This window comes from Rhinichthys klamathensis, unplaced genomic scaffold (genome assembly GCF_029890125.1).
Source record: "Rhinichthys klamathensis goyatoka isolate OS25496 unplaced genomic scaffold, OSU_Roscu_1.1 h1tg000281l_1, whole genome shotgun sequence".
Classification (NCBI taxonomy): Eukaryota; Metazoa; Chordata; class Actinopteri; order Cypriniformes; family Leuciscidae; genus Rhinichthys; species Rhinichthys klamathensis.
The window spans coordinates 6723470-6751404 of record NW_026606800.1 but is presented as its reverse complement, the minus strand read 5'-3'; the positions used below and the strand labels follow the sequence as shown (position 1 = coordinate 6751404).

Below are 27935 nucleotides of genomic sequence, written 5' to 3'. Positions count from 1 at the left end.
TTTAGACTTTAATCTCGAAATGTTTAGACTTCAATCTCGAAATATTTAGACTTTAATCTCGAAATGTTTAGACTTTATTCTCGAAATGTTTAGACTTTATTCTCGAAACGCCACGACTTTATTCTCGTAATTTTAGAAAAAAAAATGTTACGGATTGTTATTGTTATTTTTTACGTTGTGGTTCAGGGCTTCCGTACAAAATTTGTCATTTTTAAAATTGCATAATAGGGGCACTTTAAAGTGAGTAGGACTTAATGGAGGTTCAGTTCAAATTTAATTGTCTTTTTTTTTTTTTTTTTTTTTTTTTTACAAATTCTTGTTCATATTCTCTCTGAATTATTGGAAGGCCATGTCTTGGCCTGTGTTTTGAATCCCTCTTTATTCTTATAAACCAGATATCTATTCAGATTTTCCTTTCCCCTCATGATGATTATCCAGAACATAGTGGCATAAGCATCTTTTTGCTAGAGAGCTAGAAAGTATATATTCTGCTGTTTTTCTTTGTTTTTTGTAGACTTGTGTGACAAATGTCGTATGAAATACTTAACTTATGAACCAGAATTTTGACAATGTCAAAATAAAATCAAAATTGACCCTGTTTACTTAGTTATTACATGTTCCTGGTCTTATTGTGAACAATACATCAATTCAAGTGTGGCAGAGCAGTTGTATAATCCTCTTAATCTACATTCATGCATAAGTGAATGAACACCAGAATCATGTACATGACAGAGGTTATGAATGTTCATGCTGACCTTCTGATAAATGATACAGATCTACCGGTATGTCAGTTGCAAATGTTGATCTATGCCTGTGTTGTTGTTTGAACTTATACTGATGCTGTGATACATGTTAAGTGAGGCGATTTATTCTGGTAATCAGTGCAGCCGATTCATTGACACTGACAAGTCATCAAATCCTCCATCAAAGAGGAGGCTGGGGGATTTCCAGACTCAGCCATTTCATGTTTCAGTTCCTGCTGATTTTAGGTTGATGAGCTTTTTAAGATCCTGTTTTAGTTATGTTATGCAGAGTTATGCCGCTAGGGGTTATGTTAGCCTGACCTGTGAAGAGACTAGGGTTGGGAATCGGAAATCGATTCCAGTTCTAAAATCGGATACTTAAGGTCAGGAATCAGATATTTGTTATAAAATTTAAATTTTGATTACGCCTATCGATTCCTGTGCTCACTTTAATGTGGTTTTAAACCTTTTAAGGTTAAGAAGACGCAGAAAAAACCCTAAATTCGGCACTCGCGCTCAGTTTTCTGTGCACATCTCATATAGTGGATGGATACTGAATTGAGGTCTCTCGCTATTTCTTTGCGTTTTTTTTCCTGTCAGTGACCTTCAAGATTCAAAATATGCTAGTTGATGTCCGATTATTAGCTGCAGGCAGCTGACACGATTTGATGGGCCTTGACAGTGGTACTTAAAGGGAACATGCCAATATTTCTGCGTTGGTGCATGAGTGGATAATAACTACATCCATTAAGAAAAAACAGGGTGAATTTTCATTTCATGCTGACAGCAGCACTCAAGTATGAACTATTGTGTTTGGGTAAAACCATGTTTTCCAGCATAATTTAAGAAAGAATGATCCAAAGAGCATGTTGTGCATCAATGGAAGCAAAATCATGTGACATTCTGTCAGTTCTCATTAGCAGTCACAAATTTTCCTTTTTCACAGGCCTAAAAGTTTATATCCAGGTTTAAATTAGATTTTAAATCCCTGATTTTTAATGCATTCTCATATTTTGTTGTTTCTCCACAGAAGCCAAAGAAGCCCCCACCACCATCCAAAACCTCAGGTATGTCACATTTTTAACATACCATTTCACATCTCACTGATTGCATGAATTTGATTACATCGCTTTACTCTTCTCTTTTCATTTCAAGCTGCTGTGAGACCTCTGAGGTATAAAAAGAGCTTAAAGTGTCATCAAACGTATTCTGGTTGCTGAGATAATGCTCAATGACTCTCGCAATCATATGTGATAAGAGCCACAAAATCCCTCTGATAAGTTTAAAGCTCATTGTCTTCAAACATCTTTCGCTTGTTTTTGCCTGTCATTGACCTTTAAGATTCAAAAGATGCTAGTTAATATTCAATTATTAGCTGCAGGCAGCTGACATGATTTGATGGGCCTTGACAGTGGTACTTGAAGGGAACATGCCAATATGTCTGCATCAGTATGTGAGTGGATAAAGACTGGTGGAAGATGGCATATTGATTTGAGCTGCTTCCTCTGCGGTTTTCAGAGAAGTATGCTGGTGTATGGTGAGAAGATTAGAGGTGATGCAAGATAATTCGGCATATTTAATTATGGCATTGAACACAGAGACCATGCGTGCCCACACACTCACGGATGCATTTTGAAAATCATTATTATTAGCTTAAAGGGATAGTTCACCCAAAAATGAAAATTCTGTCATTAATTACTCACGCTCATGTCGTTCTAAACCCATAAGACATTCGTTCAGCTTCGGAACACAAATTAAGATATTTTTAATGAAATCTGAGAGCTTTCTGTCCCTCCATTGACAGCCTACCAACCCCAGAAAGGTAGTAAAGACGTCATTAAAGTAATCCTTGTGACTCCAGTGGTTTAACCTCAATTTTATGAAGCGATGTGAGTGCTTCCAACGATTATGAAAATCTGATAAATGATCATTGTGCCGCTTGCTTAAAAGCCTAAACTTAATGTCCCAATCAGTCAAATCATATAACGTAACTGTTGTAAAATGTAGTCTACTGGGGACATGCTTTATTTTAAAAAGTGTTATTAAAAGCGCATTAAAATGCGACGAGCAAAGTATTCTTGGGGTTTCAGGCCCGTGCCTAAACGGTCAAATATATACAAAATGTGTCAAAATGACTGTCTTGGCGAGTATTTACATAAAGACAGTCAGTTATAAACAACTGGGAAAGAAATCGGATGCGTTTCATCATATTAGATCCATGCATTCGGTCTTAAAGTGTAATGCAAATACGGCTGTCTGTGTCATGTATATTAAACAAAAGACAATGACAAAAACACTCACTGCTCAATAACTTTAGTAGTTTTAGATAAGAATCGATATGTTTAATTCAAACAGTGAGTCGTGTTTTAAAGTTTAACTCAGGGTTTAATTACTATTTTGACAACTGATTGTTTAATGCAATACTGTGTTTTAAATTGTACAAATGGATAAATCCATAGGCTTGTTCCAGTTTGGATATTCTCGATAGTACATCTCAAAATTGGGAAGGTTAGTGATTCAGATCGTGGATCATGATTGTTTGTTTTAAGATCGTGATATGATATCTTTGGAAGATTGCCCGCCCCTAAGGGTGAGTAATTAATGACAGAATTTTCATTTTGGATGAACTAACCCTTTAAGTTGCTTTTATCATTTTATATTGCTTGAGGATTCCTTTGTAGCCATGTCTTAGAGCGGCTGCATTACTATATTTTTATTGACACCATCACAATTTTTTTTTATATATTTATTTTTCATTTAGTGTTAACGAAATTACATTATTTACAAAGAAATTGCAAAAAAAATCTTCTTTTTTTTAAATTAATAAAATAATGAACAGTATTTTATTGAATTGATTAAATTCAATATAATGTAGTTGAATTTAATTTATTTAATTTACAGCTTTAATTTAACTCTATAAACACATTTTCTAGAAAACATTGTGTCATTTGTTTATAACATTATTTATAACGCCTGTGTCATGTAAATGAATGGCGAAACTGCATAAAAAGTTTTTTAGTTGTATACGGCCACTAAGACTGATGCATCAACTTGTAGTTGACTATGTTAGTGTCAAAATCAAATGATCTGGCAATGCAGATGTGAAGTCTGATAAGGCAGCTGTAAGTCAGTCAGTCCCTCACAGCTCTTGTCTGCCAAACATGCAAACAATAAAAGCGGATGTGCATCAAAGGAGACCGCATCATCCCAATTGCTTTATAGAAAGCTTTTGCAGAGGGTTGCAAAGATTTGGTCTGTCTTTCCAACCCACACAGGAAATGCAAGTCATAGACTGTATGTTTCCTATTCTGTTCAAGAGTCTGTCTCAGAAGTCGTTTTGTTCTTTTATCTGCAGTGTAGTACCTAAAAACATATTGTTAACTCAGGCAATATGCTTCGTTTCTCAGTCCTGAAACCTGAGGCCCCCAGTGTGGACAAGAAGCAACCGCAGCCACGGCCTGAAGATAAAGGTAAGAGAGGGTTTCGCTGCCCAGTTTCTGTTATACAACAAATTGAAATTGACCTTGCTGACTGTGATTTCAGTTTTATTCCTGTTTTAACATACCCAAAAATCACCAAGGCCCTTTTTCTTTTTATTAATTAATTTATTTGCTGAGAGCCTATTAAGAGTCTGTGTAACCTGAGGAGTGAATCATTCTTGCTTTCATGCCTTCAGACATTTCACTTGTTTCATACCCAATCTTCACTGCAGACAAGCAGTCACACAATGCAACTAGATTGCTAAAGCATAAGCTGTCTATGTGCACTGCAAGAACCCAACATCACGACACTTACAATGGAGACGTCTTTGTTGATTTTGATAATTGATTTGTTTTGAATAGTTTAATTATTTGGATTATTATTTTAAACATTACCATTCAAAAGTTTGGGGTCAGTATATTTTTATTAGAAAAAAATATATACTTTTATTCAGCAAGGATTCATTAAATTGATCAAAAGTGGCATTAAAGTAATTTCTAATATTACCAACAAAAAAAAAACCTATTTCAGGATTTTTTCAAACTTTCTATTTATCAGTCTGGGTGAGCATAAAGAACATAACGACTGTCAGTGGCTGTCAGTGTATTTATCGGTGTGGTGTTACTACTCTTTTATATTTAGATCAGGTTTTAGAATTATATTGTTATCATTATGATGAAACAGCGTTTTTGAACGAATCTCCTGAATGGATGATTCAATGACAAATAAAACAATTTAACAGTCAGTTGTCGCCACTTACTTTTGTTACGATGAAATTGATGTGAATTACTTTCAAAAGGTTGCTATGAAATTTGCTATAAATTGCTCTATTTTGATCTAAGTAGACATCAGTGTTTATAGAAACTTTTAGCCAGTACTTCTATGATAATCTGAATTATTGTAATAGAGAAATAACAATACTGTGTGATTGAAAAAGACTGTTTGTGAAGCTGTTTTATACAGTTCGCTGCTCTCCCTGGCTCGGCGGTAGCAACAACGCATATTTGAATGTTCTGGCACAGTGACAGGTGAATCGTTGCAACATGCGCCACTGCCAAATTGTTGTATCAATTGCTTTAATGAGCTCATTGTTTCTGCCTAAATGAATACATGATATTGGCTAACTGTATGATTTGTTTTTTATGATGATCATAGAACTGTTTTTGACACATGGACATTATTTTGACACAGTCACCTCAAAACGATATATATTGTGAAAAGCTCTATACAAATAAATCGAATTGAATTGAATTTAGGGATAAGATCGTGTGAGTGTTAGAATCGAGATTGTGATCTTTTAACGTTTAATCATGCAGCTCTATCATATATAAGCAAAATGGGCTTATACCTGAAATATACCCAGATATTGAAAATGAATAATAGAGATTAAATGGAAAGCTAATGAAATGGAATAAAGTTGAAGCAGGAAATCTGTATCGAGACCATCACTATTTGCATTGAAATTTGCATCATCAAAGTCATCTAGTGTGTGCACTCTGAATACTGTTAATGAAGTACTTTGTATAACTGTTGACTTTGTAGGAAAACTGTCATGCACTTTGAGGATGTCTGAGGATCTGCTGTTGTGTTTGCCTCAAGGGCTTCCTGCCGAGTACTTTCTATTCATATGAATGTATATCTGATTAACTCTGTGGTGTTTGAAAGCTGGACTCTTATTTAGACCAAGTGTTACAAATTGAACGATAGACTGAATGTGAATATCGGAAAGTGTGATTACATGAAAAAATGCATCGATTTGAGAAGATAGAAGCAGATCGATGTGGTGAAAACATCCTGCCGAAATCTCCCCTGACCTACTTTGAGACATATATGTCAGTGTGTACGCTCATGAAAGTTCCTCGTGTCATTAGGAGAAGTTCAGTACATTACATGCATTACACCACTACTTACAGTAAATAAGTGGCTTCTGCTCTCATGGGTTTCTGCTGATTTTTGCGATTGTGTGCCAAGAATCAATAGACATAAAATTAATATGTTGAGAGTTATATGAAATGCTCAAACCAGTTGGGGGGGCTAATCATATTGCTGAATTAATCTTATAGTAATATCCTGCATTTAGATAATTAAATCTCTTAGCTATCAGAAGCTTATAAAAGACATACATGAATTAATAATCCAAATTAGAACAATGATTAGGTAGACATTTATTGTCTCAAAACATATATATATATTTTTGTCATTTGTGTCTTTAAAGTTGTCAAGCCCTTGCCAGAGAAACCAGCCAAACCTGCTGGCCCCACCGTCCCCCCGAAAAAGCCTGTGCCTCCAAGCAAGGGACTGCTGCGTCCTTCCATCCACACAAAACGACCTGACTTGCCTCTCACTCCATCACCAGCCGCCAAGCAAGTGTTGGTGTCACAAGCTTTATCATAATGCATTTTATTTTATTTCAGAAGATTCCCTGGTGTTAAAAAGTATATTCAAATTATTATATTAATATTTGTATTATATCAAATATTGAATTATAATTTGTCCCAAGGATAAAAATATTAATTTGAAATATATAATTAAAGCCAAATATTTATTATTATTATTAACCCAAATATTATAATAAATTATTATTTATATTTCTAAATGCATTTTACATGTATGCATGTATTTATATTTGAAAATGAGTATTTTCATATTAACATGAACATGTTACTCTCAGCTTGTTGCAATGCATTGTGAGATTTTTTTCTTCTTCAAGATTCTCAAGATATCTGCGCGCTTGTTTCTCTGGCGCATAAGGTCTATATGGCAACATAGCTTTGCATTTAGAGTGTGACTGTGATGCCTCTTAAACCCCACAGGCACAATGGAGAAGTTCCCCTCACACGAACAAAGTCAGAGGCCGAACCTGTACCAATCAAGCCAAAATCCACTGTTGTGGACAGCGGCGAGAAGAATTCAGAAACGGGTAAGCTGTTCTTTGCTGGTTTTGATATTCAATGATAACATGGCTCATTCAGTGTGGGTTTTTTTTTTTTTTTCTCAGCTCAGTGGGTTTTTTGCTGTGGTGTTGTGGGTGAATCCGAGCTCTGTTTGTGGATAAGCACTGTGGATCACTTTCTGGGAGCAGAATTATTCCTCTTGCACAGAAAGAGCAGGTTGCTCAGCCTCAAAGGAGCATGGGAAGAGTCCTGCTGTCATGTTCTAAATCCTCAGTAATCTCCATGATTTCATGCCCTACTTCTATCCATTTGTCACCCCATCTTGTGCTTAATATTGCACCAGCCACTTTTTCAAAGATTTTAGTTAAAAAAAAAAAAGTTCATGTTAAAAATGACCTGTGACGCTTCAAAATGTTCATAAAGAGATCGTAAATCTAATCAGATCGTAAATCTAATCCATATGAATTGAGCGGTTTAGTCCAAATTTACTGAAGAGGCTCGATCGCTTTATATGATGAACAAAACCCTTGAGAACATCATTCCATGGGATTTTGAAGAGACTTTGGGTGTCATCTTTACATTGTTGTTTTGGTGATTGTTTTAAGGATATCTTTAGAAGTCTTTAGTAAGTTATTTCTCAAGGTTTACCATGTTTTGAATCTTGGAATGCTTTGTCTATGCTTTGTGAAAATCGCAAATTAATTAACTCTGAATTATTTCCTGAGCTGGAGATGATAGTCTTTTCGGCTGTTAAAAGATATCGGCTGTAAAAAAGAATATTTCATATCATTATATTGCTTATTTTTTTAGGAATCTTAGTTAGAGGTACATTTGAGACATTTGAGAAACTATTATAATCACTGCAGAGTAATCAAAATTTGTTTAATTGGCTGATTAGTGCAACTAATCTCTCGGCTCAAGCTTATTCTGATAACAAGTTTCAATTAAGGCTAGCTGTCTGTATAAAATTAGTTCTTTGGCATTAATTTGTAATACTGTGATGAAGACAAAGTTAAACGTCTTCCAGTGTGCCACTGTATTTAAAGACTTATTTATCTAAGGCACCATATTTTGCTTGGAAAATGAGTAAAAATTGCTTCAAAGTAGGCAATTGATGAAAAGGAAACAATGAGAAAGATGATTACATCGAAAAGAAATTACGTTTGAGCAGATTCACTGTTTTGGGATAAAAGCTTCTTTTTTTCTAAAAGGTTGACCAAAGTAGCACCAAAGTTGGTGTAATCACATCTTCACGAAAGGTCATGAGCATTTCAATGCAGCAGACCTTCAGAAAGAGAAAATCAGAAAGTCAGGTTATGGCTGATGGGATAAAATTGTTAAGTAGGTAATGGTGGGCATATAAAATCCATCAGGTAAATTTTAAGTGCCAGATTTCAAGATATCAAACTGACAGCTAAACCAAGATGATCGATTGAAAAATTTTCAAACATGACACAGTCTTTATATACCCATCACTTAGTCATGATTGTAATTTCCTGCTCTGTTGGGTTTTGACCTAGACGGGGTGTAAACTTACTTTATTACCTCATATGACTTTTAAATTGGCTCCAAACTCATTTTTTGGCTCAAATATAACTTCTAAATTATAATTCAGCTTAGATGGATCGTGTTTGACCTTTGTGACTGAAGACTGTTCTCATGTTTGAAGTAAATATTTTATGTGTCTTATTCCCATAGCTAATCTCATGAGTTTTGATGATGTCTCCTCTACCTCGGAGAAGTTAACCCACCCTACCGCACAGCGACCAAAGATGCCTGGGAGAAGACCGCCTGCTCACAGAGGCCAATCGGTGAGTAGAAGCTTGAGCCCTGGTCTCTCAGTAATATACTAATGCAAAAGTCATCGAAAATGACACAAAAAGTATTATTTTTTTAAGCAAAACATTTTAATTATAACATTTCATTAAGACGTTATTTTATTTAGCACATTCATTAAGTACCATGCTTCCACTTCGAGATAACATTTTAATTAAAATTGATGTCATTTGTATTATTTTATTAAGAAAAATCATTAAATGCCATTTTTGATAGAAGAAAAACACAAAATAATTATTTATATCAACCAAGCAGCATCCATAGCAGTTTTATAATTTTCAATAAATACACTTGGTTCACAGAATTGTTGTGCTAGTTTGTGTTAGGAATTTTTATTTTTTTTGAGTTCAATAATTGTCATGGGTGAAATCACAGATGTCCCACAATCTCAAACCAGTATCTGCTAAATCTCTTTATACTACCATAAGCACTAACATTTGTTTTTAAATTTATACATCTATTTTGAGCAGTTTTTGCGATGTGAAGGGTGGCATAGAGAAGGGATCATGCAGTTCTCTAGTCTGGATCAAAAAAAGCTTTACCAATGAAAGCCCAGATGGGATGCTTGTCAAGTATAGCACTATTTGCACTTTGCTCTTCACATGTTTTTCTAAAACGCTCTGTAATGTCTTACAGCCGAGCAAGGAGATTGGCGAGAAAGCTGAGAAAACCGAGGAAGTGGATGAAGTTGACCCTGTGCTTTCCGCACAGAATTCGCTTAAGGTAAATCAGGAATATATAGTACACAAAAAAAGAAGATTCTGTAAATGATATACATGTTTAGAATGACATGAGGGCAAATAAACAAGGGCAGAATTTTTCATTTTTGGGTGAACTATCCCTTTAATGCAAGAATCTTATGTGCCTTTCTGTAATATCTGAGTCGAGTAATTGAATAGCTAACCAAAAGATCGGGCCTGATTATCTGTGGCTCCTTGAGAATAATACATCCCATGAAATTACGTTCTCAAGGGTTTGTGAACAATCAACAACTCTGATACGATCTCGACTGAATGTCTGGCTCTTCTTTTTCAATGAGGTTTCAGCCCTGAGGACTTGGTATTTTAGTATGTAGTGTTCTTTACATTAAGCTTATGTAAAGTGGACTGAAACACTGTCTGGTTTCACACAGATGGTTCTCATATTTGGTCATTCAGTCAAAATCTCTGTCAAAAAAGAGAACTATTTATTGTACGGCAGTCGTGATTGGGTGTCTGGTAGTTTTTGGAGTGATAAAAAAACCCCTAATAAAATAATATTGAAATTAATTTTGGCAAATAATGTGGTTGTAGTTTGATCAGTGATATGTTTTGTCATTATTGCTGCTTTTTAGATATAAAAGCTAAAAGAAATGTAATTGAAACCGCAGCTTTTATGTTCAGCAGGGTGTGCACAACTGGCACTAATTTGCCATTTATCTGCTAAACTAATCCATATGAATTAATCCAAATTTACTGAAGAGGCTCGATCGCTTTATATGATGAACATATAAAGAGCCAGACATTCAGTCGAGATCGTATCACAGTTGTTGATTGTTCACAAACCCTTGAGAACGTAATTTCATGGGATGTATTATTCTCAAGGAGCCACAGATAATCAGGCCAGATCTTTTGGTTAGCTATTCAATTACACAATTCAGATATATAACTTTTTTTCACATATAAACATTGATCAGTGAACACAAACAGAAGCTCAATCAAACCTGCTTGACATGCGAGAACGAACCTCATTGATTCTTGCGGAAGCTCAAACTGCGTAAAACGAATTATACTTGAGCTCCCTGTTACCACAACTGGTGTGTGAGTTGATGAATATATGTGAATAAAATGAAATCTGTTCATCAATTATGCTGTGATGTTGAAAAAATTGACATGAAATCACTTGCAGTATTGGTATCAGTGATACTGGCATTAATTAATAAAAAGATAGGCCTACCATTTAATAAATATTTCAAATGTATATGTTGGAGGTTAAATGTGAAATAATTACAATATAAAAATGTATCAACTTTAATGATAGTTGCAATTAATCACGATTAATTACAGATAAATGTGCGATTCAGTTTTTTTTTTTTATTGTTTGACAGCACTTACTTAACTTAAACTTAACAAATCCAAAACTTTTTGATCAATGGGAATTATAAGCGAATCAAACTTTGGACACATGAACTCAGACCACCTTCTGAGTTTGTGTGGCCTTTTTCTTGTGGTTTATTAATATCAAAGTTTTAGCAATTTCATTACATTTAAAGTGGAGTAGTGATTAATGTTCCTCCTAATCAGGGGTTTCTAGCAATTATGAAAATGACATCAGCCTCTCAGCTGGAAACACCTCAGCTTGTTGGTTCAAAGTCACCTGCCGTTGTGTAAAGTTCTCAAATCAAGTGAAATCATTCTTAGTTCAGAAATTTTAACAGATAAAAGATAAGGGTATTTCAGTATAAGGACGTAACAGTTGTATTGTTTGAAATGGAAATGCGTACACCACTAAACACGCATATAAGCATTTATAAAAAATGTGATTATTTTACTATTGATGATACACTTTTTGTTTTTCTTGCAGACGTCCGTCTCATCGCCCTTACCATCTACAGCACCTAAAGCAATTTCATCCACCCATTTTACGCCTGAGCCCAGACCAAAACCTGACAAGGAAGAGGAGAAAGGGTCTGAACTAGATGACCTAAAGGCTCAGATGAAGGAGCTAATGCTGTCTGTAGAGTTACTAAAGACACAACAGACGTAAGTATTAGTTTTTTTCATGCTGCTTGGTTTCTCGTATTCTCTACTGGTCGAGTAATGTCTATAATGCACAAAAGCTGTTCATTCACATTTAAAATTTCATCTACGTTACATTTATTCATTTTGCATTATGCTTTTATACAAAGCACCTTCATCAAAGTGATTCATCTTAAGGAGGCAATAACTCCAGAAATGCTAGCAATGCAAGTATCAAAAAAGTATCACTTGTCCAGATAAGTACTAGGTAAAACAGGAAGGGATACAAGAAGTAGTGAAAACTTAGAAGAAGATAAGTGCTCTCAGAAGAGATGAGTTTTCAGCTGTTTGAAAATTGTCAGGGATTCCGCTGTCTGGATAGGGTTGGGAAGATCATTCCGTCTCAGTGAAGATAAAGTACATAGAAATCACCCGCGACCTTAATGTTTAGAACCTCTGTTTTCTTTTGTAATTCTGTAACCTCTATCATAACTTTGCAGGAGAGAGCTCAACGAACTCCGAAAAGAGCTGGACGATGAGCGACTCAAGCGGGTGGCCCTGCAGGTAAAGCGATCTTTAAATCAGAATTTCTCTTTATGGCTTGTCCGATTCTGTTAGTTTGATGTGAATGGATGTCAAAAGTGCGGTTTCTGAGGGCAATGAAACGTAGGCGGGATACCTTGAGTTTGCCTCCACACTCAGCAGGGTGAACACAAAGGGTCTGACTCGGCTCTGAATCTCATGCTGAGTGTTTCTTCCACTTACTGACCACAAAATGAACTATACTGAATCAGAATTCCACCTCTACTAGCCACCAAGGGGTACGGCATCAAATTAGGACAAGTTATCGATTGTGGCAAGAGGTGATTTAAAATGTTATATACCTCTTCGTCGCTGAAAAACGCTACTTTTCAGGAAATGGAAAAAACACTTAGTTTTACAATTAAACACCTTGTTGTCAAAGCTGATATTGTGGCTTTGTAAATAGACAGACACTTGCATGTGTCATTATATTATGTAAGGGATAATTGACTCCGGGCTGTTGAATTGTTTGAAAAATAATGCACACCCGAGGTGGTAATGTGACCAGTGATATATGACGGGAATAGCAGCGTTATAAATAACCTCCGTTACAACGCCGTTAGCGTTACTGTCAATAAAATGTGCCGTTACTATAATTGAGCTCACTGAAGCGGTTTTCATCCGATCGCGCTCTCTCTCCGCCATAGGACCTGCAAAGTTTTTTCTCTGGTGTGTGTTTTTATGAGACGCCGGACTGGACAAAAGCGACGCGAACGCCGCGAGCGTGTTCGACAGTGCGCGAGAGAGACCGACTGTGTCCGAGAGCGCGCTCGACAGTGCGCGAGAAAGGAGTGTGCCCGAGCATAATATAGTTTGTTTTTAAATAAATTACACATTTCAACATTAGGATAATCTCTGTAGCCTATTGGTAGGCTATCATCTGCAACGTTTTAATTAGTTAACATGGTTATAAAATAAAACTAACCTGTTATACTGTAACTAAAATAACTTGCAGGGAACATTCCCAGAAAACATATTTGTTTGACCAGTTGTGAACACGTGCGGCAAACACGACTAGAATTTGGCTTAAATAACGTCTGATGATGACGTCCTCTGTAGGTTATAAAAATAAAACCCCAAAATATTATATTTTATTATTATTATGTATGTTGGTACATTGGTCAGTATTATATTGAGAGCACTTTTTGTTAAACTGTTTACTTTTGTGAGGAAGAAAATACTTTGAGTTTTATAAAAAAATTTTGCACTACAAAGAGTGTATGTGTATGTATATTTTTTTTATTACTATTTATTTATTTTTGGTACATTTCTTAAGAATCATCATTTATTTTTAGACTTATTTGTTGGCCAGTTGTGGTCTGTGCAATAAATATGAAAAGTTCTAAACCATATTGTGTTTAGTTGTTCCACTATAGTAATGATAATATTTTAATATTTAAGTTAATAGGTGTCTCTCACATTGTCCCACAGCAACATTAAAATAGTGTAGATTAGTCTACAATGTTTTATAATAATGTGTTCTATTTAGTGTCCATTTCATTCATTTAACATAATAATATTGGGGGATAATTAGTTACTTTTGTAATGATGTAACTCAGTTACTAACTCAGTTACTTTTTGTGAGAAGTAACTAGTAACTATAACTAATTACTTTTTTAAAGTAACTTACCCAACACTGAATGTGACCATGAAGCGGAGTGGCCGTTACACGTCGGGTGTGCAGTATTTTCTAATAATCCAACAGTCAATACATTATTCTGCTTATACTATGGTTACTACGCCTCAAAACATTGTTCAGATTATGTATTTCAAGACTTTTGTCAGGTTTCTGTCATTAAAACGCTTTTGAAAAAGCCTTGTTGCTAATTTCAAAACGTCATTTTAAAGCTAGTAACTAATACTTGAGCCACTGATGGCAGACTAATGCAGTTATGAGAGAGAGAGATTTTGTTTTTTGCTTGGTGAATGAAAACTACTGAACAATTTGAATTTAAATTAATTTGAAAGTAACCAAAGACATGGGCAAGCTTTCATTATTTTCTTTAGAAAATGTAAAATTTTAGTTCTTCAAAATTGACATGTTTGCAATTCATTGAGCTTTTTATAAGATCATTGTAAGAGATGCTTTGTAAAATGTAAAATATTCTGTAGCAATCTGTTTGCTTAATATGCAATGTTAGACATTTTGGTAACACTTTACAATAAGGTTCATTTATTAAACATTAGTTAATGTATTAACTAACATGAACTAACCATGAGCAATACATTTGTTACTGTTTTTGTTCATCTTTGTTAACGTTAGTTAATACAAATCCAGCTGTTCATAGTTTGTTCATGTTAGTTCACAGTGCATTAACTAATGTTAACAAGATTTTAATAAAGTATTAGTAAATGTTGAAATTAACATTAACAAAGATTAACAAATGCTGAAGAAGTATTGTTCATTCTTAGTTAATGTTAACTAATGTAGTTAACTAATGAACCTTATTGTAAAGCGTTACCGACATTTTATAAAATGATTAAAAAAAAGTTCTGATAAAGTAATCTACTATTGAAGTGTGACACTTTATTCAAGTTACCTTAACTGAAACAGCCTTTGAACAAGCTACCGACTTTAAAAGGAAGACTACTTTGTTTAACGCATCAGTCAACAAAATTATTTTGGAAAAGAAGTAATCTGGACTTTTTTTCTGCTGGTAAAATGTTTTTTTATAGATATTTTGTGTTGGACTTTGTTACATTCATGTTCACCTTGCTGTTAAAGGTAGGGTATGGGATTTGCAAAACGGCCGGCAGATTTTGAAAATGCACAACTCAAAAGGTCCTACCTTCTTTCCTCCAACGCTGGCCCTGACTCCACCCATTCGAAGAACATGGACGCACAATCATTCTCCAAATGGAAGCAACTTGCACTTACTCTCTCTCTCTCTGTACCGGGGCGACTTGCACTTACTGTGACTGGGTCACGAGCTTTGAGTATGCGCACGAAGGGGACACATGGGGGAGGGGGGTATGGTACGACCGTTTGATTGACGCACTTTACTGTCCAATGATTCTAAGTGGTCTTGGAAATGATTGGCTGGAGTTTTTCAAGTCCTGGCCGTTCCACAGATGATTAAATTGCTTAATTTTCATTTCAGTGCTTCTAGGGTTGCAAAATTCTGGGAATTTTCAAAGATGGAAACTTTCCATGGGATTTAATGGGAATTTATGGGAATAAACAGGAATAAAGTGGGAATTTTCAAAGTTGAGGGTTGGCTCTTCATAGGGAACTTAAATATAGTTGAGGAAAGTATATTTTAGCATAATCTTGACTAAAACAAACAGATGTCATTCAAATACACTTGAATATCCATGCCATTCCTCAATCACATGCACATAGAACACTGCTTACTGCATAGTTATTGAGACCACACCCCCTACTGGCACTGTGCATGCCTATATCACATAGGGGTGTAACAATACATCGATATGGATCGATGCATCGATCAAACGTCTAACGATACGATGCATCGATACCACACCTAAAATATCGATGTACGGTACCTTTATTTTGACACACTCCACATCCTCACGTTACTTTTCTCCGCTGAAATAGACGCCTGACAAGATTGACTGAACCCTTTGTCACAAAAGCCGGTATTTTCCACTGTCATCTCGAGACTCGAGTTCATGTTTCACAGCAGAAACAACAAGCCCCGAAAAGTCTGTTTTAGCAAATCAGTGCGCAGTATTCAGGTCAGGTGACAAGGCTGCTTGTCACTTTGAAAAGACGCGCTAGCTGAGAGGAGTTTCGTCAAAGCTGACTAAAAGTGATCGAGGATGGATTTCAGCGAACTTGATGAACCCGTGATATCTTCTTCGGGGCGTAAAAGTAAAATAAAAGCTGAAACTTTGTCACGGAAGCTTGCTAAAACAGCACGTTTAGTGGTGAGTGAAAAGCTCTCTGTATCGCGTGTACGTTAATCACAACAACAAAGTTTGACAGGCGTCTGTCAGCTGAGGAGATTAACGTTACAAAGATTAACTTAACCAAGTGTTTTATTATGTATCATAGCAAATACTTGGCTTTGTTTAACTCTAAAACATGAAATGTGGAGTTATCTGCTTTTGCCACACAATAAAATATATAAATCCTTTCAATGAACTTTAATATAACAGAATAGTTCAAAAACAGATAACTTCGTTCTTGTTCATTTTCATATATCATGTTTTTTTTTTTTACTTGTAACAAACAACTTGTAAATGTCCCAATTGGGAGAGGGTGTGCAATTTTAAAAGAGTTTAAATAAACTTTCTTGTTATATATTTTTGGATGTATTGTGAGTTAATAAACGTAACTGGTTGTGTACACTTGGCACATAATATCTAAATATCGATTAATCGATCGATATAGCCCTGAATCGAATCGAATCGTAATCGAATCGTAGAATTGTTTGAGGTATCGGCAAATATCGTATCGCTGGCTGAGAGAATCGATATCGTATCGTATCGTGATTAACTGTCCGATTTACACCCCTAATATCACATGTACAGAAGCCCAAAGCACAAGACTATTGAAGGCACACATTTGAGCCTGTGGACTAAACAAAGTGAAGTAAGTTTTGATGATATTATGGGGAAATATATTTATTAAATGTTTAAATTGCAAATATCACAAACAAATGTATTCATCTAGTAGCAATGCTGACAAGTTAGATGCTAAGCTAGCATAACTTTATTTACCACATAAGGCAGATGCTAGCTACCTCAAGTGGCTGTTTTTCTCTGCCTCCTGCAATGTTTTCAAGCTCATTCCAGTTGTTTAGCTAGCCTTACTATTTATGTATTTGTTCATGCCATTGCATTAGTATTCTTACTAGGGTTGGGCCGATGGACAATATCATCGTCCATCGTGATGTTTAGCCAACATTTTGGATATTTCCTAAATTCCCCAGCTTAACTTCCCATGGAAATTTACCGGAAACGTTCCGTCCCTTTGCAACCCTAAGTGCTTCTAACTCAGTGGCTGTAAGTGGGTTAGGAATAGGATTTCAAGTGATTTTGAAAAAATGGTCAAAAAAGAAAATCACACACCCCACCTTTAAACATCAACTAATTTATGACACAACGCTTCCCCACCATTGACAAACTTTTCCGGCAATCCATGTTTTCACTTTTATATGGTAGGCTGCACTATTTTGCATCTTCTGAAATAGTACAGAATCTTCGGATCAAAACACAGGTGAAGAAAAAGCAGAAACAAGCGATAGAAGCATTGCTTACGCACATGTAAGCTAACGCGATCATCAAATATTAAACGGCATATAAATTATAACTGCCTAACGTTACAGAATGAAATGTCGACCCAGGACAGGACGAGGTATAGGACTTTGCAAGCTTTGAATACAACAACATTGTGGCGAGCAGGACGAGGCCGAGGGACGTGAGAGAACGGCGCGAGGCCGGTGGTGTGAGTGGTAATGAATGACACCTGTGAGACGCACCGGTCTCGCATCTCTCACTGTCGTCGCTCCTCCTTTATGCTTCCGCTCCTCCGTGAGAGATGCGAGACCAGTGCGGTGCGTCTCACAGGTGTCATTCATTATCACTCACGCCACCAGCCTCGCGCCGCTCTCACGTCCCTCGGCCTTGTCCTGCTCGCCACATACGTATTCTGGGTACATAAAAGTTTTGTGAAAATGATCAAAAATGCTTGTGCTGAAACGCTGGTGGGAAAAGAGTTAAAACAGGTTTATAATGCAAACAACACTTCACCATGTTAAAGTGTTTGTGTGCTTATTTCCAGATGGAGATAGATAAAGTGAAGAAGCTTGTACAATCAACATGAAATCTGGCTCCCTGAACTGGACTGATGGCTCCGCTGTCACGTCACGAGTGGAAAGCGACCTCCAGATGGAGGGACGATATCATTCACGTCATCATTACACTCACTGACTTACTCCACAAATTGTAAGATTCACATATTTGCACATGAGGTTTTTTTCTAGGTTTAGAAAAGTGTAATTATGACAGATGTATATGGTTGTTTTCCTCTCTTTTTTTCTTTTTTGCCAACAAAAAATGATCGAGGCCTTACTTTACTACTGTGCTGGATATGTACTCTGGGCACTTATTGAAAAGTGCAGCAGATTATGCATTTAATACTACTGAGTCTGTATAAATGTTGGGGGATTATCTTGTTTCCTTGTTTTTTTATGACGGGTTAGTTTTTAAAGAAAACTATCGTGATCTCAGCAATATTCTGTCTATATTAGCCTCATTAGATGATTATCAAATGTATGGCGTACTCTTGGTTCCTTAGTGATGATGTATTCTGTTGTTTCAAAAGGGAGAAGATTTCTGTTTGTGTTTTCTCTAACATTCCTATCCAGGGTAACACTATCGTGCCTGTTAAGATTTTTACAAGTGTTAATACTGGGAGCTCTCATACAATATAAATATATATAAATATATATGTGTATACTTAGATCTACGGCATGATATATTTTTATGGTCTACTGATTGACTGGGATTGTGTGTTTTGGTTTAAAACACCCAACACAAGAAAATGTGGCTTCGACAAGCGGTGCCATTTCACCATACGAATGGCAGAAATCGATTTAGCAATTTAGGCTTCAGTTTAATGGCATAGAATACCGGTGGTTTTGTTCTGCAATTACGCCCCCTTGCAAAAAATCCATTTGGCTTTTTTTGGCATAAACCTCTCTGACTGCTGTTTCTACATGGATGGTTGGCTAGTTAAAACATCTGGCATGATGAAATATAGATGTTGAGCAATGAACACCTCAGGTTATAGGCTGGTGGTTGGCACAGAGGGAATGAGTGGCTCTCTGAGGAGTATGTTTTTGTATTAACAACTGTGCAGTTGAAGTAAGTACTGCTGACCAAAATGGATCTTTTAGTCAATTGGTTCCGATTCTAGAATTATGCAGTCAATAAAACACACTCAGGTACACTGGAGTGTGCCCATTCCTCAGACCTCTTAACCCTTAAGCTGAAAATACATTTTTAAAAGCATTCCTGAGCAGGGATTGTTTGTTTGTCTCTGTGTGGGAGTTGCTGATACAGTAGGATGACAGGTTGATCTCTAAAGCAATAAACAGACAAATCTTTTTGGTTTCCATTCCTTCATGTTTAATGATGTTCATGTTCTGATGCTCCAACTTTACAGGATCTCCCATGAAAGTACGTGGAAAATTAGTCATCTATGTTGTCTGAAATTGGGTAGAACACATTCCATTTTATTCTTTTATTTCTTAAGATCTGTTGTGCACATACAACATCTATCAAAATGATCTTGTTTACATGATTTAAAACTGAATTGCATGAGCTGAGGTTTTTTTTCCCCAAATGAAATAAATATCATGTTTATTAACTGAGATTGTTGTGATTTATTTAGTTATTCAAGTTTTTTTTTTTTGTATTATAGTTTTTTTTTCTCCAGAAATATCTGAAATTGTTTTCTTTTTGGGGTCAGTAAGATTTTTTTGTTCAAGATTTTAAAGAAAAAGTCTCTTATTCCTATACCAAGGCTGCTTTATTTAATCAGAAATAAATAGTAATATTATTACAATTTAAAATAACTGTTTTGTATTGTAAAATGTTTGTTTTTCCTGTGAATTTCAGCATCTCAGTGTCACATGATCCTTCAGAAATCATTCTAATGTGCTGATTTTCTGCTCAAGAAACATTTCTTATCATCAGTGGTGTGTGTGTGACAATTACACTTGAGATGATTTTAGAAAACTACGTGAAATGAAAGCATATTTTAATTTCAATAAATAAAAGTGCAATTTTGTTAGAATTAATTCTATATAGCCCTCATTGATTAATAATGGTGGTATATAAGGACATACAAATTGGATGAGAATTCACTTAAGGAATTTAAATGTTTTACTAAAAGAATGATGATTAAAATTCACATCTCACGCAGTGCCAATTAATCTTTCCCCTTTAGAAGATCTACAAATCCATTCTTAATGTCTGGAGGTCATATGTATACAGCCTTTTAGCTCTCGTACTGACAAGTGTTAATTCAATCGGAGAACGAGGGCATTTTGAGATGTTTTAATAATTATAGACTTTAACAATTTACAAAAGGCAGGAAACTTGGAAAGTCTCCAATCAGCAGAGCTGGATTCAGAGTCAGACAGCTCCATACGCAGAGCCAGGCTGTGAGAGAGACACTTTTCCATCTGCTGAGCTGCTCAGAGCCGGTGTACATCTTCTTCAGTCTGTGTTTCCACCACAGATCCATCCCATCCATTACTGATCTTGTGTAACAAAGCCAGTCAGATGCCAAGATCACGTTTAATCACGTGTTTTTGTCAGGTCTACAATATGCCCCCTTCAAAAGCTGCAGCTATTCAGACACCTGTACTAGCACTATTATTTATGAGACTACAGGCACGCTTTTTTGCCAAAAAAAAAATTGACAGCCCTGTAATATAACTCCTGCCACCACAGTAATGCACACAATTTGTGAGAATGTGAACTCATTCTTTGTGCCTTTAGCAACTAAAATCTACTTATTGCCTTAAAGAAACAACTTTTGAAATATTATTAATTTAATAATTGATGCAGCCTCCTGACACTGGATCAGTGAAGCTACACCAGTTACTGTAATTTGATTGGGAACATTAACTTAATTGATGCAACTTCACAACTATGTAGAAATTAACATTATAATTAGCTTTTCAATGAATGATATGATATTATAATGTAATACAATAAGAATAATGCAAAAGTTTGTAGTCAGTAAAATTGTTTTATTATTATTATCCACCAAGGATGTATAACATTTACAAAAGTGACAAAAGATTACAAAACAAATTCAAAAATATATTATTAAAAAAATATTTTTATAACAACAAATACATGCTGTATGTTCTTTTGAACAGCATATGCATCAAATAATCCTGAAAAATGTATTATAGTTTCCACAAAAAAAATATTTTCCACATTGATAATAATAATAATACATGTTTATTGAGCTCCAAATCTTAGAATGATTTCTGAAGGATCATTGGCCATTCATATCGTATGTAACAGTTTATTTTTTTTTTTTCATTCCAAGGTCCTCAGAATGACGCAAAGAAATGAATTTTGCCGCAATGATGTTCTCAGAACATTCAGAAAAATTGTAGTTTCATTAAGTCAGCTGACAGCTCATGACTGAGTCTTGTCATTCTCATAGAGTTGTTTTGTGCTCTTTCCTAGAAAGCTTTCTTCAACCAAACTCATGACTATCAATGGGGTCCATTAAGTTGTGTGGTAATGTGCAACCCTTTTTTAAATTCTATGGTCAAGGTCACATCCATAGTGATGGATTCAGCTGTTTTTAGTTGTTTTTTGTTGTTGTTTTTGTGACTGGCACCCTTAACCAGTCACAATTTAACAGTCTCAGAAACAGGAACATTTGATTACATTATTGGATTTTCAAATTATGTTGTTAATAACAAGTGAAGGTTGCTGATAGATATGGGAGATGGTTGTGTACTACATTGGAATTAAGCTCATCCATTATTCATTATTCATTATGCTTGACTACACACTTGCTACACAAGTGTCTGATCATACATCACAGCTCTCCTGTCAGTAAACTAAAATGAACCCTTTCTGGGGCAGTGAACACTGCAAAAGCTGGGTGCACAGTTACAAAACGTTTTTAAACGTGACGTGTAGGCAAGTAACCCATACTCGGAATTTGAGCAATCCATCTGTCGGACAATTCAGGGTAAGATTCGAAAAGGATTTAGACTCAAATCAGAATTTCATGTCCACTTATTTTTTTATTTGGTGAGTAGCATGAAATAAAAGGAATAATGCACAGTACCGGTAGTCATTATTGTGAAATTATTGCACCCTCAAAGTGCTTCAGTCACAATTGACGATAAACACAGTGATTTGTACCATTGAAATCTTTTGAAAGTCCTTAATCCACAGTCACTAAGAGAAACCATGTCAGAAATGGCCCTTATATACCTGATTCACAGCAGCGCCATCTTTGATTTCTAATGGGAATGAAAGCGAGGCTGTGAGGAATACATCTCTTCAGTGGCTTATACTGTTTATACTGTTTTTGGATTGTTCTGCTGATGAAAATCAAGCGTAGTGTCGGTTCTGGCAGGTCACGCTCGCATCAGCTGACTCTCAGCTGATCCACGTCTACCTATAGGAATACGACGCCTATCGCTGTCTGTATACATAAGCTCCTTCAGTATTATCAGCAGCTCTTGCGTTTCTCAGGAGTTCATACCCCAGGTTTAGGACCCCAGGAAGAATAGCTTTTAGCTTATGCTGAAGCTAATGGGGATCCAAATAAAACAAACAATACCCTCCTCCCTCCCCAGCTCCTCCTCTCGCCCAGTCAGGATTTGGCATTCTGATTCCCCTTGAATCTGAATAAATTCTCGAATTATGTTGTATTTTAAAATCTCGAATTAATGATATCTGCAATACATTCATGTTGGTTCTGTTCTGTTTACCCTAAGGGTTATTGCTGCTCTCCCTGCTCTTATCCATGCTAGGCTGCATGGATACGCAGGGAGTTCTCGCCCAGAACGGAACCATCCCGCCAATCCAAACTGTATGCTAATTGTCAATCGTATTTGACGATATTGGTCCTGAAAGAACACTGCAAAAATATATTTCCAAGAAATTTCAGTAGATAAAAAATTCCAGACAACATAAGCAGTGGAAAATTATAAGTGATATAGGAGCTTTTTACATCTTTTGCCATTGAAAACTAGTCTATCCCTCACAGCCACTTGTCATGGATGCTCTGAAGAAGCTCTATAGATAACCTGATAATGAAATACAACGTGGCTTGAGGTTTTGGTCTTCTGAAAATGTAATGTTTGAAAAGAAATTCTTTGTCTGTGCCTGAAAGGTTACTGCTCTTTTGTTTAAAACAATAGCATCAGTTCCTTTTCATATGGTCTTGCTTATTAACCCCCCACACTTGGGTTAGAAATTAAATAGCAAGCACAAGTTTTTCATCCACAGACTCTCAAATGTTTTGCCAGATGGACTGCGGTGCTGACCTTGAAGATTATTGTCCTGCATTTTTTCAGTCTGCATCTCTTTTAATAGTGGAGAACACAATACGCTAAAGCAAGCACATACAGATGCAGTATAATAACAGCATCAACCTATGACCTCTTGCTTATTCCATAAAATGATTCAATGCTGGCCATTATGCCTGGTGATTTGAACAATAATTAGTTATTTGCAATGACTTTTAAAATGAACATTTGATGGCATATGGAAATTGCCAGTTTATATTTTATAACAAGATGCCAGGTAGGTGCAGTACAATATGTAATATCTAAAATGCCTTATTGTTTTTACCCACAGAGATTGTTGTATGGTTATCTTGTTCTTTGGCTGGTTGTTTATGTCGTATTTCTCATTTATGCAACTTGGGTTTCAGGGTTTTATCCATATCAGTTAATTATTTTGGCGAGGATTCCTTATTACATGCATTTTAAATTGGAAGATAAGTGACTATTCAACACAGTCCAAAGTCTGAGACCACTAGACTTTTCTAAATTAATTAAGTTTTTCTAATACAAATTATATTATCAGCATAACAGCATAATTTGGTTTGTCCTACTTTTAATTTAATGGAAGAAAGAACATCTGACCGTCTGTACAAAATAATTAGTTTATTTTTTCTTCATGTTACACCATAACTTTACTTTGTTTGAAAAAAAATTCAACAGTTCTGTTTTGATTTCATTACAAAGAATGTGTTTTTGTGTTCTACACTTTTTAATAGTCACTGATTAAATGGAATCATGCGTAATAGTGCATTAGTCCTACTATATTTTCAAGCCTACATACAGTATGAAATGATATCTCTGTGTTTCATCCATTAGTGAAGAAAGTCAAGTTTAAAAGAGCGTTAAAGAGTGAATCTCTTTTATCCCCATTAAGGAAATTGTTGTGATTTTCATATTTTTGTGGAGAAATGCTACAGGTCTGCTCTTTATTCTGCCTTTTCACATGTCATGACATTTCAGCCAACTACTTCCAAAGACTGTAAATATATGTGTGAATCTGCTAATGCATTTCTCTGATGTGCTGCCAACAGTTTTTTGGCTTTCTAAGCCACTATTAAAGGTGCAAATGGACCTTGTTCCACATAAAGCACTCTGTCCTCTGGCTCTGACATTTTAAAATTAGTTGCACCAAACTTTAAATTGCATTTCACTAACACAATGTGTTTGGATAAATGAACGTGAATTGTGAAGCAAATGCATGCTTTCAAATAATACAGTAAAGAGGCTGGGGCTAGTTGTCACATGTTTCAGTGTATGATAAACACTGATATATCTATTCACTGATATAGATAAACACTGATTGCAGATATCAGCTGTAGATGTTTTTGTGTTTCCTGTCATCTCAGCTTTTCAATTTAATACGCCAGATGTGGCTAGCAGCACAAGCAGGAAGTAGAGTTTGTGTAAATTCACTCATTTCAACGGTGAGATGTCAAGCGTCTAAGTTTGACTTGATGACCAGGTTCATGTATTTGTATGAAGGACAGGGTAGAAGGGAGAGAGATTACACAGACATACACTCACCAGCCACTTTATTAGGTACCCCATGCTAGTAACGGGTTGGACCCCCTTTTGCCTTCAGAACTGCCTCAATTCTTCGTGGCATAGATTCAACAAGGTGCTGGAAGCATTCCTCAGGGAGTTTGGTCCATATTGACATGATGGCATCACACAGTTGCCGCAGATTTGTCGGCTGCACATCCATGATGCCAATCTCCCGTTCCACCACATCCCAAAGATGCTCTATTGGGTTGAGATCTGGTGACTGTGGAGGCCATTTTAGTACAGTGAACTCATTGTCATGTTCAAGAAACCAATTTGAAATGATTAAAGCTTTGTGACATGGTGGAAGTAGCCATCAGAGGATGGGTACATGGTGGCCATAAAGGGATGGACATGGTCAGAAACAATGCTCAGGTAGGCCGTGGCATTTAAACGATGCCCAATTGGCACTAAGGGGCCTAAAGTGTGCCAGGAAAACATCCCCCACACCATTACACCACCACCACCAGCCTGCACAGTGGTAACAAGGCATGATGGTTCCATGTTCTCATTCTGTTTACGCCAAATTCTGACTCTAACATCTGAATGTCTCAACAGAAATCGAGACTCATCAGACCAGGCAACATTTTTCCAGTCTTCAACTGTTCAATTTTGGTGAGCTCTTGCAAATTGTAGCCTCTTTTTCCTATTTGTAGTGGAGATGAGTGGTACCCGGTGGAGTCTTCTGCTGTTGTAGCCCATCCGCCTCAAGGTTGTGCGTGTTGTGGCTTCACAAATGCTTTGCTGCATACCTCGGTTGTAACGAGTGGTTATTTCAGTCACTGTTGCCCTTCTATCAGCTCGAACCAGTCTGGCCATTCTCCTCTGACCTCTGGCATCAACAAGGCATTTCCGCCCACAGAACTGCCGCTCACTGGATGTTTTTTCTTTTTCGGACCATTCTCTGTAAACCCTAGAGATGGTTGTGCGTGAAAATCCCAGTAGATTAGCAGTTTCTGAAATACTCAGACCAGCCCTTCTGGCACCAACAATCATGCCACGTTCAAAGTCACTCAAATCAACTTTCTTCCCCATACTGATGCTTGGTTTGAACTGCAGGAGATTGTCTTGACCATGTCTACATGCCTAAATGCACTGAGTTGCCGCCATGTGATTGGCTGCTTAGAAATTAAGTGTTAACGAGCAGTTGGACAGGTGTACCTAATAAAGTGGCCGGTGAGTGTATATCAGTTGGTAAAATTGATTACATTTTTACAGGTTCTCTTCATTGAAGCAGGTTGAAATCTGAGCATGGGGATCTAGGTAGTCAAGTCAATCAATTTGATTTCATACAGAATTTTAAACAGGCCTCCAAACTAAAAATCCAACAAACCCAAACAAACTAAACAAAGTAAAATGGAACAAAAACCAATTTAAGCATGGTCTTACATAAAGAGACAGTTATGTTCAATGTACTTTCATTTTTCCTCTTCTCCAGGTTTACTAAATCCACATTTGTCATCAGCTCTAAATAAAACTCTGATGTATATTCAGTCCAGATGTGTGTCCCCTTCACAGACATTACGAAGTGAATTTGATCTTTATCGAACGATCGATCGATCAATCAATCAATCAAATTATCTATCTATCTATCTATCTATCTATCTATCTATCTATCTATCTATCTATCTATCTATCTATCTATCTATCTAGGCCTATCTATCTATCTATCTATCTATCTATCTATCTATCTATCTATCTATCTATCTATCTATCTATCTATCTATCTATCTATCTATCTATCTATCTATCTATCTATCTATATCTGTTTGTCTGTCTGTCTGTCTATTGTCTGTTTGACATTATCTATCTATCTATCTATCTATCTATCTATCTATCTATCTATCTATCTATCTATCTATCTATCAGACAGATCTATTATGTCAGACAGCATTTGATTTCACTTATACAGAACGTTGTGCTCCTCCACGTTTACCTTTAGTTTTGGTAAAAGTTCATCCACTCATCCTCTTCCTTTAAACTACAGTATAGCATGCAGATTATGGCTTTAGATGGTTGTGCATGCTGACAGATGACGGCTGTTTCTCTGAAGTTAAATTTCGGCCCCACCAAGTAAGGCAAAAGATCTCAGTAAGCTGTTAAATTTTGCATCCCAGCTGCGACAAGGAATTTTCATCCAGATCATCAAAACAATCAGTCATCCGATCATCAGACCTCTGAAGAGGGGAATATCAACATCTTTCTCTGATAATGCATGTATGCATGCATGCGTTCTGTCTTTCTGATCTTCTCCCTATATTTCCATCTTTTCATTGCTGTTCATGTAATACTGCCTTCCTTATAAAACCATCAGCCAATTATAATGCAAATTAACTCATATAATGACATACATTGCTTTAATTTATGCATGTAAGTGAGAGACAATAACTTAAACGCACTAAGTGCCAAAGATGTTTTTCGAATCCTCTCAGCCTGTAGCCACTGAATCAACTTACATAACTGGATGTGAAGCCATTACCCTAATCCTATGAAACTGCATTGCTTATATTAACTGAATTTTTGGGCTTTCTTCTAAACTTAATGGGTTTGTGGCTGTCAGGAAGCAAATAAAAACAATAATATACATTTTATAGCCTATTTATATTTTGTACATTTAACATTTATAACATATCAATTTCAATTAGATTCAATTTCGGGCTCATGCCAGGATGTGTGCTTTAAAGAGTATGAAAATGAATGAGAGGAGTGAAAAGGCTGGGTATTTGAGTATGTGTGGAGTTGTTTCCCCTCTGAGATATAACTAGATAAAAGAGGCTTTTATCTACATATGTATATAATTATTTCATATAAAATGTGCATGCATTAGCATTAATTTTTAGACTTTCATCAGTGGAAAAGCTCTCCTAGAAAAAAAACATTTCAGTCCTTTCTAACAGTTGAAAATTAATCATTGTGCATGGACCAGAAACGTAAAAAAGTCAGTTTATTTGGAGACAGCAGAGAGAAAAACATGTTTTTATTGGCTCTAAGATAATTTTTGGCTGAACATGGAAAAAGAGCAAAGGTTGTGTGAATTTATAAGTCTAACTAAAATAGGAACGGCAGCAACTGACCGATGCTTGCGTAAATGAAAGGACTCTGCATCTGTGA

General features: G+C 36.0%; 1 protein-coding gene across 3 annotated transcripts in view; it reads left to right on the top strand.

Annotated features, from left to right (window-relative positions):
• The window catches only part of cd2ap (CD2-associated protein), a 54392-nt gene extending 35504 nt beyond the window's left edge, over positions 1 to 18888 (top strand). For 2 of the 3 annotated variants that reach the window (XM_056269312.1, XM_056269310.1), the window contains exons 11-19: positions 1774 to 1810; positions 4151 to 4213; positions 6439 to 6592; positions 7037 to 7143; positions 8816 to 8928; positions 9590 to 9676; positions 11516 to 11694; positions 12171 to 12234; positions 18002 to 18888. In XM_056269312.1, the coding sequence (XP_056125287.1) occupies positions 1774 to 1810; positions 4151 to 4213; positions 6439 to 6592; positions 7037 to 7143; positions 8816 to 8928; positions 9590 to 9676; positions 11516 to 11694; positions 12171 to 12234; positions 18002 to 18043 (846 nt within the window). In that variant the 3' untranslated portion in view covers positions 18044 to 18888. The remainder of the gene's footprint in view (positions 1 to 1773; positions 1811 to 4150; positions 4214 to 6438; positions 6593 to 7036; positions 7144 to 8815; positions 8929 to 9589; positions 9677 to 11515; positions 11695 to 12170; positions 12235 to 18001) is intronic. The other variant, XM_056269311.1, reaches the window with a different exon arrangement.
• The last annotated feature ends 9047 nt before the right edge of the window (positions 18889 to 27935 follow it).